General features: G+C 41.0%; 2 protein-coding genes and 1 pseudogene across 2 annotated transcripts in view; all 3 read left to right on the top strand.

Moving 5' to 3' along the window:
* The first annotated feature begins 358 nt into the window (after window positions 1-358).
* Window positions 359-2318, top strand: LOC109464214 (annotated as a pseudogene).
* Window positions 2319-4935: 2617 nt separating this feature from the next.
* Window positions 4936-7561, top strand: LOC109464213. The gene is made up of 4 exons (XM_019761146.1): window positions 4936-5136; window positions 5353-5532; window positions 6758-6827; window positions 7338-7561. Exons 1-4 carry the CDS (start codon window positions 4984-4986, stop codon window positions 7559-7561), a joined length of 627 nt encoding a protein of 208 aa, XP_019616705.1. The 5' UTR covers window positions 4936-4983.
* A 3035-nt stretch (window positions 7562-10596) lies between these two features.
* The window catches only part of LOC109464212 (G2/M phase-specific E3 ubiquitin-protein ligase-like), a 9585-nt gene continuing 5458 nt past the window's right edge, over window positions 10597-14723 (top strand). Inside the window, exons 1-5 of the mRNA XM_019761145.1 lie at window positions 10597-10627; window positions 10884-11476; window positions 12028-12186; window positions 12424-12562; window positions 13038-13274. Coding sequence (XP_019616704.1) covers window positions 10597-10627; window positions 10884-11476; window positions 12028-12186; window positions 12424-12562; window positions 13038-13274 — 1159 coding nt within the window. The remainder of the gene's footprint in view (window positions 10628-10883; window positions 11477-12027; window positions 12187-12423; window positions 12563-13037; window positions 13275-14723) is intronic.

Here is a 14723-nt window from a genome sequence, read left to right as displayed (position 1 = left end):
TTATTGTAACAAATAAAATTGTAGCCATTGTGGGGGCATACAATAGCCCTTAGCTCTCCTTTCCTTTCCACACCAGATATTGATATAATTATAGGTACGTGTATTAGCATCTTCGTATATTTGATAGTGAATTTGCCGTTGCCCATGCATGTTTAATAGATACACTCAGTCATTAGTCTGCTTCTGAAAACAGGCACGTGTGGTGTAGTCTTGCAAGTCTTCCAAACATCAGAAGCTTGTGCTTGTCTATTATGGCTCTGAGTGGCATCATCCCAAGGGATGCAAGGCTAGCATTTGTCTCAGTCTGGAAGTGCATCCCTTGTAAGCGTTTTGCACCTATCTTGTGCACTCTCTCTAGTTTCTCCACCCTCAATTCTTTACCCTGTTGAGCACAACACCCAACGACAAGGGCCTCTCCAGTCAACCTCACAGGGTCTACAATGTGGATGAGACATGGCTTCGACCTGGATCCACAGAAAAAAAGTGTCGTGACCTTCTGCAAAATGGTCGCCCCTGCCGTTTTCGTACGGAAAGGCACTCGTGGCCACATTTCTTTGATGGAGTGCGTCTCTGCTGACGGTTCGGCATTGCCACCGTTAGTAATATTCTCTAAGTCCTATTCAAGCTCTGCGTACAGACTTGAGGGGCCCACCAACGCCCTGTACTCTACAACACCGTCTGGTTTTATTGAAGGCGAAGTATTCGTAGAGTGGCTGAAGAAATGCTTTTGCCGATTTGCGTCCCAGGAGAGACCAGTGCTGCTCCAGATGGACCAGCACACAGCGCACCTGACAGCCAACGCTATCGACACTGCTCTAGCTAATGACGTCATCCTGATGGGTCTTCCTCCGCACACCAGCCACTTCTTGCAGCCCCTCGACGCACAAGGTGGACCGTTCAGCAAGATGAAAAGCACCTTCGAGGACGTGGTCAACGAGATGAGGCTCGTTCGTCCCAACTTCTTCATGACCAAATCTGTGTTCCCCAAGGTGTACAGAGTAGTCAGAGAAAAAAGCTTGACCATGTCTGTCATCAAAACCGGCTTCGAGAAAACAGGAGTGTTCCCTGTCAACGAGTCGAAGGTCGATAGCCGCTGGCTAACACTAAACAGCCAGCCGGAGTCCCATGACGATGACAACGAGGAAGCTGGTGCAGAAGACGTCGATGAAGAAGAGCCAGTCAACCCTTTCGTAAAGGCCGGTATTGTACCTGCATATGTCGCCGACCTCCTCACCCCCATCCAAGACACCAGTCAGCGGAGAGTGAGGAGGGTCAAACCGAGGGCCATTGTGTTCGATGAAAAGTATGTGGAGGATTTGAGAAAGGAAGCAGAAGAGAAAGAGGAAAGGAAGGTGAAAGAACAGATGAAGAGGAAAGAAGAGAGGGAAGAGAAAAAGCGGAAGAAGATTGAAGAAATGGAGAGGAAGCGAGAGGAAAGGCTACAGAAGAAGAGAAAGCAGCGGAAGGAGATTGAAGAAATGGAGCCAACCGCAGGAACATCGGCGTCGGTAAGAAATTGAATACTGTAGTATCTATCATATTTGTGATATTAATCAGTTGCATGCATATTGTTAAACAGCTTTTTATCAATCTAATGAACATAGATATTGCATCTCCCAAATTTTGCCTTGACATCTAGTTTATATTAATTATGAGCCCTACCTTGTTTTCTTAGAGCGTCGGTCCAGAAGGACAGTCTGAAGACAGTGAAGTGTCTCGACCCCGCCGTGCAGCCAAGAGGCCACTTTGGAAGATCGACTTCACAACAGAGGTTCGTATAAGGCCACAGCAAGTAAAATTTATGGATGACATCCGCGCGCGCATTAATTTTCGCCTGATTTGGAAAAAGAAACAAGAAATTTTGTTGCCTTCTGACAGTGGTCAACATGCCGAAAATAGGCAAAGATGTCTGTTGCCATGCCCGAAGGTGGATGGCAGATAACTAGGAAGAGAGGAGACAAGAAAAGGCTCTGATTTAATGTTTTGTTTCTTACTTTGATGCAGTGATATGTGAAGCTGGCTGTGTATATGTGATGTTCCTACTGAGTCAAAACCATTTATACAATGATTGAGTCAAGATTTTACATTGTAGGAACCTTGTTTTTTAGGCCCGCCTTGTTTTTTTTCGCCCGCTCGCATTAGATCTCGAGCCTGCGGAGGACGTCATCCATAAAATTTACTTGCTGTGGCCTAAACAAATAATTACGCACATAATTGGCCTTCGTTGTGTTTTGTTTTATTTTGTTCTAAGCACTGTTCTACAGTACCAATTGCAATCTAACTGTCCTCTCGATTTCTATCTACAGGATGATGACTGAACAGTGGTACATGGTGCAGGCTGACGGGGCTTTTTGCGTGACGATGAAAGTTTAGCTAGCATAGAAATATGACCCAGAACTGACGTATTTATAATACAAGAGAAAAGTGACACTACTGATGATTCTTTGATTCTAATAATAAGATTCTAGTTTAACTTTGACAACATAGTATCCGCGTTTGAGTAGATGTTAGCTAACGTCACACGAAGGCGTTCCGGCCTCCCCCCGCAGCTCTCCATCACCAGCTTCTTGAATTTCTCCGGGATCCACCCGACCCTCACCCAGCTCCCTTGGATGTTTGCAGACATCATGATGCCGGCAAAGGGGGCGCCCGGACGATGGTATCGTTCAGTGCGGCGTCGTTTTTCCGCACCACTCGCGTAATGGAACGTCTGCAGGGTCACTCTCTGTAAACCAAATGAAATTCGAATGCTATTTTGAATACTTAATACTGTTAGATCCCGTTCTTGAGTAGTAGTTCTTGAGAGTAATGAGTTTGCCAAGAGAGATGTCATTGTCGGATCGTAAAAACAGCTATTATATCTAAATATCGTTGTATTTTGAACGTGGCATATTCTGTCTTTTCTTGTCTCTTTTTAAAGAGAGGAAATAAAAGAACTTACCATTCTGATGTCCTTGATTCTTGTAAGTCAATATTTCTCTATTATGGACATTAGGTACAATTTATAATTATTTTGTCATCAGTTTTACATTGTGTTTAGTGCTTATTATATTCAAAATAATACTGCATAAATCTGAAACTGAGTACTTAGCATAATTCCTATCAATCGTAAGATTATATCGTTCCGTGTGTTGATATGCATTTGCCTACTTGTCCGTCGTAACTGGTAGCTGCAATCTTGTAATGATTGCTGATTCTGTACAGATATGAAAGGTACACATGTCAGTGCTTTAATTTCACCAAGCAAGCCACAATTCTAAAAAAAACTACAATTCATAATTTTTGACAAATGTTTTTAGATTCTCCTTGACCCTTTTCTCTCCTTAAATTTCATGCATTCATATACCAGACTGGGCTCTTCTGTTTAGTTGTAAATCAAACTTAATCTAGATCACAAAGATTTACTTACTAATAAATCAATCCTAAGCCTTGACGCAGCATGCAAACGGCCTTTTCAAGGCTTTCCATGCGTGGTGTCTGGAGGTGAGAAGGTGGTGTCTGGCAGGGAGGTGTTGGTGTCTGGAGGTGAGGAAGTGGTGTCTGGCAGTCAGGGGGTGGTGACTGGCGGTGAGGAGGTGGTGTCTGGCAGTGAGGGGGTGGTGCCTGGCAGTGATGAGGTGGTGTCTGGCGGTGAGGGGGTGGTGTCCGGAGGTAAGGGGTGGTGTCTGGAGGTGAGGTGGTGGTGTCTGGAGGTGAGGTGGTGGTGTCTGGAGGTGAGGTGGTGGTGTCTGGAGGTGAGGTGGTGGTGTCTGGAGGTGAGGTGGTGGTGTCTGGAGGTGAGGTGGTGGTGTTTGGCAGTGAGGGGGTCGGTGTCTGGACGGTGAGGGGTCGGTGTCTGACGGTGAGGGGGTGGTGTCTGGAGGTGAGGGGTGGTGTCTGGCGGTGAGGGGGTGGTGTCTGGAGGTGAGGAGGTGGTGTTCTCCTTGGCCTTTTTTTTAAAGTTTTGTTTCTTGTCCGAGTCTGAAATAAGATAATTCTGAAATAAGTGATGCTGCAAATCATGTCCACCTGGCCTGGCTAGCAGACGTTATGCCCCTCAGATTCCCCCATTCATACCCTCGCGAAAGATAAGACAGCCATGCAGCTGAACCTACAGCAACACGCACTGTACGTTTCTTGGCACCCACTGTAGGTTTCTTAATTGTAGTCTTCTTTGAACTTAAAGGCTTTAAGGATGTTATGAATTCAGACTATCGACTTACGATATGACTTACAATACAAGGTATACATAATTATGTAAAATCCATAGCAGGTAAGAAATACTGTTATAAATGCAGACTATCGACTTACAAAGCACTAGGTAATACAAGATCACTGGTACAGTAAAACTAATCTGTTATGTTATGTTACAACTCAAGATCTGAAAACTTAGTACATTAATCATGTAACAACTTGGTCATGAAACAGATCTAAGCTCTCTGTAAATCTTACAGTTCTAACTTACCCCTGCTTTTCATCAGTGGAGGCCGTTCAAGCACTGTTGTGCAGAGGGCACACTGGTCTCTCGGGCATCAGTGCACCCTCTGGCTCCTCGGACACTGAAGGTGGAACGTCCTGGGCTAGACCTGAAGAAGTAAGATAAGGCACATTTATAGCTTACATATTGCCATCTTTGTCATTTAAGGCACATAGTTACATATTGTCATCTTTGTCATCTAAGGCACATAACTGTCAGTTACATTTTGTTATCATTGTCATCTAAGGTACATAGTTACATATTGTCATCTTTGTCATCTAAGGGACATACTATAGTACAGAGTATGTTACTGTCAATATAAATTTGGAACAGCACATTATAAAGCATGAATTGTATTTTAGTTTGGTAAGCAGTTTGGCTTCCTGTTACAAGCAGTATGTTTATTAATGCAATGAACAAAAAAAATTAAACTGTTATAAGATAATTATCATTCATTTACTGCAGGACAATGAATTAGAAATGGGTGTAAGAGACACAACCTTCTGTCAGAAATTGAAAACATCTGGATGCGGAAACAAGAACAACTGCTGCAAGCTGCACAACCCCTTATCCTGGCTGGTGAGGGTAGAGCCGACAGCCCTGGACACTCAGCGAAGTATGGCTCGTACACCATGATGGATCTGCGCACTAACAGAATTCTTGCAAGTCAGTTGGTTCAGGTACGTACTTAAAGCATTAATGTGTTTCCTGTACCCGAATTTTTGTAGTTATATATTATATATCCTTCAGGTGAAGTACAGCAGATTAAGTCCTTTTGCCCCGTTGCAAAGGGGCTTTAATGCTTGAAAGACTTTCTGAAACTTATGAAAAAAAACAATATAGTAAAACGTGACCCTTATTCTTGTACTACAAACATTTCATCTGTCTTTTCATAGAGCAATAAAGTTGCTGGAAGCAACAATATGGAAAAAGAGGGCCTCATCAGAACCGTAACAGAACTGTGGGCAAGGAACTTGCAGGTTGCTACCATTGTCACGGACCGCCACTTACAAGTGGCAAAGTGGATAAGAGAAAACATGCCTGGAACACAGCATCTGTACGATGTGTGGCATATTGCGAAAGGGTAGCATTTTCCCCCATCTTTTAAACAATTTATGAGACTTTCGACTATGCCATAATAAACTAGAGTTCCCCGATCTCATACCTTCGCCAAATGATGTTCATCTTTATGACTGACAAATATAGAGTTCCCCCTTATTTTACAAATAGGATCCTTATTTTCATGAGTTACATGTATATCAGTTTATCATATTTTCATACAACCAAAGACAGTCTTATATATTAACAAACAATGCAATTCTAGCATTTCCTCATAAATTATGCAAATGAGGTCCTGATTTGAATACATTATGTTTAATGATGTTCACCTTTACTGAACTTTCAAATACCACAAGTATGAAATTCCAGGCATTTATTATTACAAAATCATAACATTTTCTCTTTAATTATGCAAATCAAGTGTTCATTTACATAATTAATATCTGCCTGTGTTTCTCTCGTTCTCGATTAACAATCTCACAAGCTTCAATAGTTCTATCATGAAATACAACTGATTTGTATAATTTCCCCATAAATTATGCAAATTAAATTCATATTTGCATAATTGTCATATAATTATATCAATCATCACGTAAGCTACCTACATAACAAAAATCATGACGATCCGTCAACCGGTTCTTGAGTTATCCCCTTTTGAATATTTTCAAACAGATAGCCCTGCAGTTCCAGAGCAAGCCGCTAGGGGGCCCAAACTCACGTCACTTCTTCCCCAACACAAGAGCTACCTACCATCCATAATTCGTCACCCTAGCATGTCTGGATCCTGAGATATCAAAACCGGAAGTTCAGCTGCAGTACCATAAGAAGCCGCTAGGGGGTCCAAAATCTAATCATTTTGAGGTCTCATGAAGACCTACCCACCTACCAAGTATAAAGCTAATCCATCAAAGCCTTCTCGAGTTATCGTGTTCACACACACACAAACACACACACAGACACACGAACGCCCCTGAAAACATAACCTTCTTGGCGAAGGTAATAAGCAATAGAAATTACATGTACTATCAACAGACTTTTTTTAATTGTGGTATTCTTTATATATTACCAGGAATAAGGAAGAAACTTAACGCACGTGCCAGAGAAAAGGATTGTGTAGTCAATGGTTTGTGGGTTAAATCTATAATCAACCACCTGTACTGGTCTGAAACATCCACCGGGGAGGGTCAAGGTGACCTCATAGCTGCCAAGTGGTCCTCAGTTGAGAACCATGTACACAATCAGCATGGTGGACATGTTGAGCTCTACCCCCAATGTGAACATGGACCTTTGAGGAGACAGTGGATTCAACGAAGTAAGTCTGTTGAGATACTTATCATACTGTAGATCTTGAAATGTTTACAGAACAGGTTTCATTTTGAAGTTTTTGCAATGACCTCTTAATAATCTAGAGTCTTATCTCTTCAGAGTGTCTTATTTTTACCTAGCTTAAGTAGCACAGAAATGTTGCATAGTTATTTTAGTTAGTACTCATTCCTTTTTTTCTCTTTAAGACACAAAGGCAAGTGTAAAGCTGAGTGCTGTGATCAGCAAGCCAAATCTGCTGAAGGACATGAAGAGGCTGTCTCCAAAGTATCAACATCGACCCTGGAAGCCTTCCGCAGCTTGATGAATCATTTTGCTCCGAAATGGGCGTCCTTCACCTATTGGGGCATGTTGACAAGGTGGGTCGGATGGATGATAACGGATTGCCATACTTGGTCGACAACTTGGTCGATCTGTTAATACTCTAAACTTTCTATTAGAATGTGAATTATGTGATAGAAGCTTTGTGTTCATTTTGTTCTCTATGTATTTTTTCCAGAAGTGTTCAAGCTCATGTGTTGCTGCTTGGTGGTGCTTGTCAGCAATGCCGAGGCAGAGCGCGTGTTTTCCTGTCAGAACAGGATCAAGACCAAAACACGCGCTCTCCTCGGCATCGACCAGCTGGACAGGCTCATCAGGCTCAGCTATGCCAAGGTTCCCATGGCACAGTTCGACTTTGTGGGAGCCAGGGACATCTACCTGGAGGCCCCCAGGCGCCTTTAGGTTTAGAATGGACACTGGACAGTAGTACACTAGTGGTAGTGTTGTATTAACATGTATAGCATTAGCATGTAACACTTTATATCAAATAAAGAACTTGTAACAAGTAGGGTTAGGTTACATGATAGTTCTGTACAGTTTACCTTCAGTGTGCTGAAGTGTGCAGAACTAGTCTTGAAGTTTTAAAGCTGTATAACTAGGTTTACAAGACATGTTAGAACATGTACAGCTTAATAAGTGACTGAACAATCTTGACTACTTGTCTGTTGTCTTCATTACTGGTTTTCACTACTTGTCAAAGATAGTACATACGAAGATGCATTTTATTGTTAGAACAAACCATATACATATAATAGAAACATATAGAAGATGTATCTGGAAGTTCTGGCTTGAATTTCATCTGCATTGGTATATCAAGTTGTTCTTTAAGTATTATTTTTAAAAACAAACCATATTGTTAAACAGAAAGATAAACATATGGAAGATGTATCTGGAAGTTCAGGCGTTGAATTTCTTCTGCATTGGTTTGATATCAAGTTGTTCTTTAAGTATTATTTTTGTATAAACAAACCATATTTTTGTTACACAGAAATATAAACATATAGAAGATTTATTTGGAATTTTTAGCTTGAATTTCTGCTGTGTTGGTATGGTCTGCAGATGTGTGGTTGTGGACTAGTGGTACACAGATATACATCAATTAGGCAAAAATATTGCAGCAGACACACAAAAATATATTACCTGAAGAACATCGGACCCCCCTACAATGCTCGCGCCTAAGACGCTCGCCGCGCGCACATATCAGCGAAATAAGAAAGGACCCCCTCAAATAAAATCCTATCTAGTAAACGCTTGGTGGGTCCTAACTTAAATTTTGAAATCCACAAAGCGTAACAAAACTGAGATGTGACAAATATGGCCTAGTTTGTTTTCTCTACGTCAAACTCAAAGTGTGCTCTTACTTCACTCACAGAATGTACCTAGTCATACTGCACCACAATGAAAACTGCGTACGGTCACAACTGGTGAACAAGGATGGAGAAAAGGTGGATACTTGAACCCAGTATATTGTTCTGAAGGGTAGGTGTCCCTTATCTTAGTCACAGCACAGGCAGGGTTGACCACTTTGACCCTTGCTGACAGCCATCCCCAGCACCATCGGACCAACTGTCGGTAGGCTATGTACCTGTATGTCCTAAATGGAGCAGGTTTCACTTTTGGTTAATTTGTACAGTAGGGTCAAAACTCTAAGTCCAATCCCAATTGAAAACATTCTTACTATTACAATATTGAATATACAGGGACAAAATATCTACATGTACAAACGTTAGCATAGCATTTAACTGCTCAAATTTTGAATGACAATTAATGTTTATGTGAAAGCAGGACTATTTGGCTTATTCTTGAGACCTCAATATGTCATCATGATATTTTACCAAAGCTAAAAAAAATGGTTTGTGTGGAAAGTGTACATTCTATAATTAAACATGGACACAGTTATCAGTGTTTTGCACTGTGAGTAGCAAGCTTCAAAGCTACATTACCTTTAACTTGATTTATAGCTCATGTTCCTGATGACTGAGAAGTTCAACTTTAACTTTAGAACTGTGGTTTCCCCAAATCTGCATTATTGTGAATGGTAGAGGGCACAGCCTAACCCACCTTTTCCGGAAACCCAATAAACTCATGGGCTGTATGATTTGCTATAATGTGATCAATGGTAGGTGGCAGATAGATTAATGAACTGCTTAAATTGGAATTCATGAAGTTTTTTCTCCACAGAATCCTGTCAAACTAGTCTCAGGAAAAGAAAGGTAGGAAAAATTCTGATGCCAATTTCCATACACTGTAATTAGTTTAACTGTAACAGCAGCACCCTTGCTCATGGAAATTACTAAAAACACATAATGTGGTTAATATGTGACCAGATTCAATTCCTTACCCATTATTGGTAGAAATTGTGAATTACATGACAGTGTGGAGATGTGTTGCTTGAGGATAAGACACTCATTCTACCTTAAAGTTACTTAAAATGTCAGCCAAATGGCTTGTACACTCTGTCATTCAGTAAAGCACTTATTTATCAATAGTCTTGTTCTTATTCCATTGTTCAGCGTCTCAGACCTCAATGCCAATTCTGCTCCAGGACCTATAGCTAGTACAAGCCAGGACCGGAGACCAGGACCAGGACCTGCACATGTACAACCAGACTTGAGCAGAGATTATGAGTTTGCGTAAGTTGATGATTATGATATTTATATTATTGTGCCAATTCACGTGTCACACTTTATCTAAAGCTGCACTGTAAAGCAGTGTTAATCACTTAGCGGACCACCCTCGCTAAAGAAAACAGAATAAAAAAAAAAAAAATTTAAAGTTGAAAAGAATTGTTGCAGTAAATTAAGGTTGACTCCATGTAATTCAGGCTCAAGGGGGTGAATAAATGAATATTTGCTGTTTGGAAATTGTGACTGGCTCTTTGCATGTATATGGGGCTTTATTTACAACGCTCCAAGATCAGTTACTGTATGTTAAATGTCAGCTGATTTGCAGATGACAACAATTAGACGACAACACTGTACCTGGGTGTTTACAACACTGACGAAACATAATTTATGGTGGCACCCAGATTTCTTGTTTATACCTACAACGTAGTTACATAATGGGCGATGCTATATTTTACTTTTACACCCTAATCTAAAGAGATTTACGAAATTCCGAATACAGGAAAATGTTACAACAAATATACGATGAGGAGCAATACAGTGATGAGGAAAGCATCGAGGTCCATGTTGAGAACACGTCTGACTCACTGATTGCAAGGTATTTGTAACATCATTACTACATCCCTTCTTAACCCTGCGAAGGAGGTCCTGATTTTATGACTGTCTGTTTTGTGTACGTATTTTATTTTGCATACACAGGATAACTCCTGAATATTACCTTGAAACAAGTTTAAAACCACAAGCACTTGCTTTCTGTGGAACTGCAGCGTGTTTTACTGAGTTAACATGCACAGTGTCATTATTTCTACAGTGATGAGCCTGGCAGTGCAGACATGTCTCCAAGGTAATTTACCATCTGATTCCTTTCATCTCTATTGACATGAGCTCAGTTTATTATTCTGTACGTCTGTGAAGGTTGATTATTCTGTAGTTACCTTTGTGACACCTTGCTTGAGACGAGAACTTAGATCACAATCCCAATTTTACTTTCAAAAGCTTTATATTGCACTTTATGGTTATCTTCACGGTAATAGGCTTAAATTGCAATATTTCTAAGTAATGATATTTTAACAGTTGTTGCTTGTGCCAATTGGTGTCAGTGCAAAGTAAAGACTGTGATGAGAAACAGAGCTGTCAGTATATAGGGTGTAACTGCTTGCCTATACTGTCTTGTGTTATTTGTCACAAGGTCTTTTTCTCTATACTTTTTAGTGAAAAAGAAGCTAAACTGAAACAAATTGTATCTGACCTCTATGAGAATAACATCAAGCCGGAAACGAAAGTCTACAACATCAGGCGAACCAATGTGTGGGGATCGTTAAAAGAAAAAATGAGTAGGAAGTCCTTCGATCCATGCAAAACAGTTGAAACAAAATTCATTGGTGAAGAGGAAACAGTGGACATGGGAGGGCCAAGAAATGAGATGTTCCGTCTTGCATTGTCAGATATATTTGAACACTCTGGCCTCTTTGAAATGGGCCCTGGGGGGTACTTGCCTACTGCATCTTCAGTATCTGTTTGTAACAGAGATTATGTATCAGTTGGAGTGGTTTTTGCCATGTCTATCGTACACCGTGGGCCGGCACCAAATGGACTTCACCCAGGCATTGCCCAGGCAGTGTGCGGCAGAGACCTGGAGCACCTGAATGCAGAAGAACCCAAGGAGCCAAGGCTGGCTCAATTTTTGCAAAAGGTGTCTAATTACCTTTAATTTAATTTTTGCAAAAAAAATCTTTAAAGTTTTATTATAATTTCCTGTTGCATGTACTGTATAAGCGTTAACTTTGTATTTACAGCTTCAACTGCATGTATTTGTAATCAGGAATGCATCTTTTGGCTAAAATCTGTCAAAATGTACTATGCAATGGACCTTTACCGTCGAACACTAAAAGCCCTGCCCCCTGTTCTATTTCGAACACCTCGGTCAAAATCAGCGCGAGAAGGACCGTGCAGGCCGCCGCCACCAGAATGTCGGTTTTGCCGCTCAACTTTAGGGTCGAGTTTTCGGCAGCGAAAAACTCTCTCAGCAGCCCCAAAAAAGGGTTACGCTATCTTCGTTAAAGTACACATCTACAGAGTAAAACTTATTTGAGGAGGGGACAGGGTTAGTTTAATGAGAGCAAAATGTTTTCGCTCAATGCGGACGCGGGATGCGCCGCATAACATCACACGGTAGGCTGACAAGAGTGCCCAGTTGCTGACAAACAGTACCCTTAATGTACTTAAAATTTGTTGTTGTTGCAGCTGGACAATGCAGGTGAGAATCTGTCAGACATCCTGCAGGATGAGGAGGCAATGAACATCCTGGAAACCATCGGATGGACGAAAGCATCCACAACATCAGAAGATGTGCCTACTTTGAAGAGGACAATATGTCTCCATGACATTATTCTAAAGAGGAAGGTAAATATATGCAGTCAACATAAATGTCTGTGTTGTAGACATACTTAGGTGTATAAAATATTAATCAACATTCATTGCTTTCGTCAGAAAGATATGGAATCGGTAGATTTTGGGTTGAGCAGCTTTGGAGTGTCCCCGTATTAGGGTCACCATGACAGTGCACAATCTTATGCTTTTGATTCAGAGAATAATTAAATAGAGTAGCTCATAGAACTCTTCATGTCACTCTTGTTGCAGACTGCAATAGACCAAATCCATCAAGGCCTAGGCATCTTTGGTCTGATTGATGCATTTGACGAGAATCCATCCCTATTGGACTCGAGGAACTGCTTAACCTCAAGAACCAGAAAGTTACAGCTGATGAGGCCTCACAAATGTTCATGATAAAGTATGCAGAAAATGGGTCCAACAGAAAAGCAGTACAAGTCAGCCTGGTGGAGAAACTGTGCACCTGGTTGGAGGATGTTGAGGAGGATGAAGGTTAGCCTCAGTTAATACCATTGATACATGTAGCTTTTAGCATCTTTTGCGAACAGAGAATCTTATTTACATCTTGAACTTTGGCACGTTAAATCTTAAAAACGAGGCCTCTGTTTAAAACTATGCAATAGAACTTTATTGTAACTTGTAACTGTACAGGCTCATGTTCTAGAGGGGGAGGGGGGCCTCTGTCCAAATGACCTTTCTTAAGTGTCAAAGGGGATGGTGCCCATACATTTTTCTGGGAAAGTCATTCAGGTTGTAATTTTATACTATATCCAAGAAATGACAAGTGTCAAATTTTTAATCTGCCGAATTGTATGAAACCATTAATGTTTATTCCGCATTTTTTTTGCTTTGTCAATTTTTAGATGAAGGCTCTGTATCGCTGAAAGAGTTCATCATTTTCGTAACAAGTTTCAAGACAAAGCCACCGACGGGATGGCCAATGCAGCCCCTGATACAGTTCAGAAGGTGTGAAGAAGGATGCAGTTGTTTTCCTCGGGCAAATACATGTTCTTTTACATTAACACTACCTGAGCACATGGCTAGGCTGACAAAGAAAGAGTTTGACATGAAAATGAAGAGGGCAATCAGGGATGGGTGGGGTTTTGGGCAGATGTAAAATGCTTTTTTTTTTTAATTTTAGGCCAAATTACCTCCTAATTTGTACAAGAAGACACCATCTTTTTTAGTGAACCCTGCAGTGGTCGAAATACTTTTTTTCAGTGCTTTGCAATATTGCAGAAGAGTCAAAATTTTCTTCTGCAATTTGGAAATACTTTCTGCTAATACACAAGCCTCCATAATACAATCTTGCAGGTTTATAAGCATGAACTATTGATTCATATGCAAATTAGTGAAGACAAATTTTTGGAAGTCCCAAAAGAAACAAAAGATAGACAAGTCAAGGCAAGGTTGATGTAAATTAGTGAAGAAGCTCCTGTTGTTTCAGAACAGGAGCTTAAGTGTTGTCTCTCCTTGGGGCCAAGAGTGCCAAATTCCAAGTGCCAATTTTTCCTGCTGCAAAATTGCAGATTGTATAAATTTGTCTTCTGCAATCTTAAAAATCTATCTGCAGATTGCAGACTGCAGACAGGTATTTCGAACACTGATTATGCAACAGTTACAGTACAATACAGACATTTATTTGGTTGGTTAGTTGATGTCCAATCATCGGATAGGTTGATTTGGGTATTAGATTTCATTGATTGCTTTATTGTGTGTGTGTACTGTTTGATTCAATTGATTGGTTGATTTGATCAGGATGTGTATTTGATTGAATTGATTAACTGATTACTCATGGGTTGTATCTTCACTTGGGCCAAACTCCTGCCTGTATTGATAGTATGCACTGCAGTGCATACAGATTGAAATCCTGGGTGCACCTAGGGGCTGGATGTGCAAAAGTGATGCACCTAGGGGCTGGATGGACTCCCTCGCTGCGCTCACTCGGTGGCTTCATTCGGTGCTTATAGCAACTGACAAGGCTTTATCACACCATATTCACCTCGAGGCGGGAAATTAACCCTTAATTATATAACATTGCACTAAACATTTTATATATTGTACAGCCAATCACACTTCATAAGGTCACGAAGGCTGGGAAGGCTACAAGCGAGGTGACCTCAACAACAGCCTGGCGAGGATCACACGAGATACTGGGTGTGCGGAACATTGCCAGCAGAGGAGAAGCACCACAACAGCTTGCACGTGAGTACCGACTCGTCCCGAGAGATGAGCTGCAGAATCTTTGTTTTTGTCTTAATTTTGTACTTGCCGCAATTGGAAGTAAAGTAAAGGTGAACATCAATAAAGATAATTTATTCAAATCATGATCTCATTTGCCTAATTTTTCAGGAAGTGCTAGAATAGCTTTTTTAAAGATAGGGCTGTCATTGGGTGAGTATATTTTGGGCTGCAGAAAGCCTGACCTTTTAGAAGAGCAACAGGACAGGAAGGGCGGGATCACTTCGTAGCTTTAGACGGACAACAGCTCGACGCATTAGAAGATGGAATAGTAGAAAAAACAGGAATTTCAACTAGGTTGGTTTAAC

This window comes from Branchiostoma belcheri, unplaced genomic scaffold (assembly GCF_001625305.1).
Source record: "Branchiostoma belcheri isolate BF01 breed outbred unplaced genomic scaffold, Haploidv18h27 scaffold134, whole genome shotgun sequence".
In the NCBI taxonomy this organism is placed as follows: Eukaryota; Metazoa; Chordata; class Leptocardii; order Amphioxiformes; family Branchiostomatidae; genus Branchiostoma; species Branchiostoma belcheri.
The sequence above is the reverse complement of the archived record's forward strand: the minus strand, read 5'-3'. Positions and strand labels throughout refer to the sequence as shown.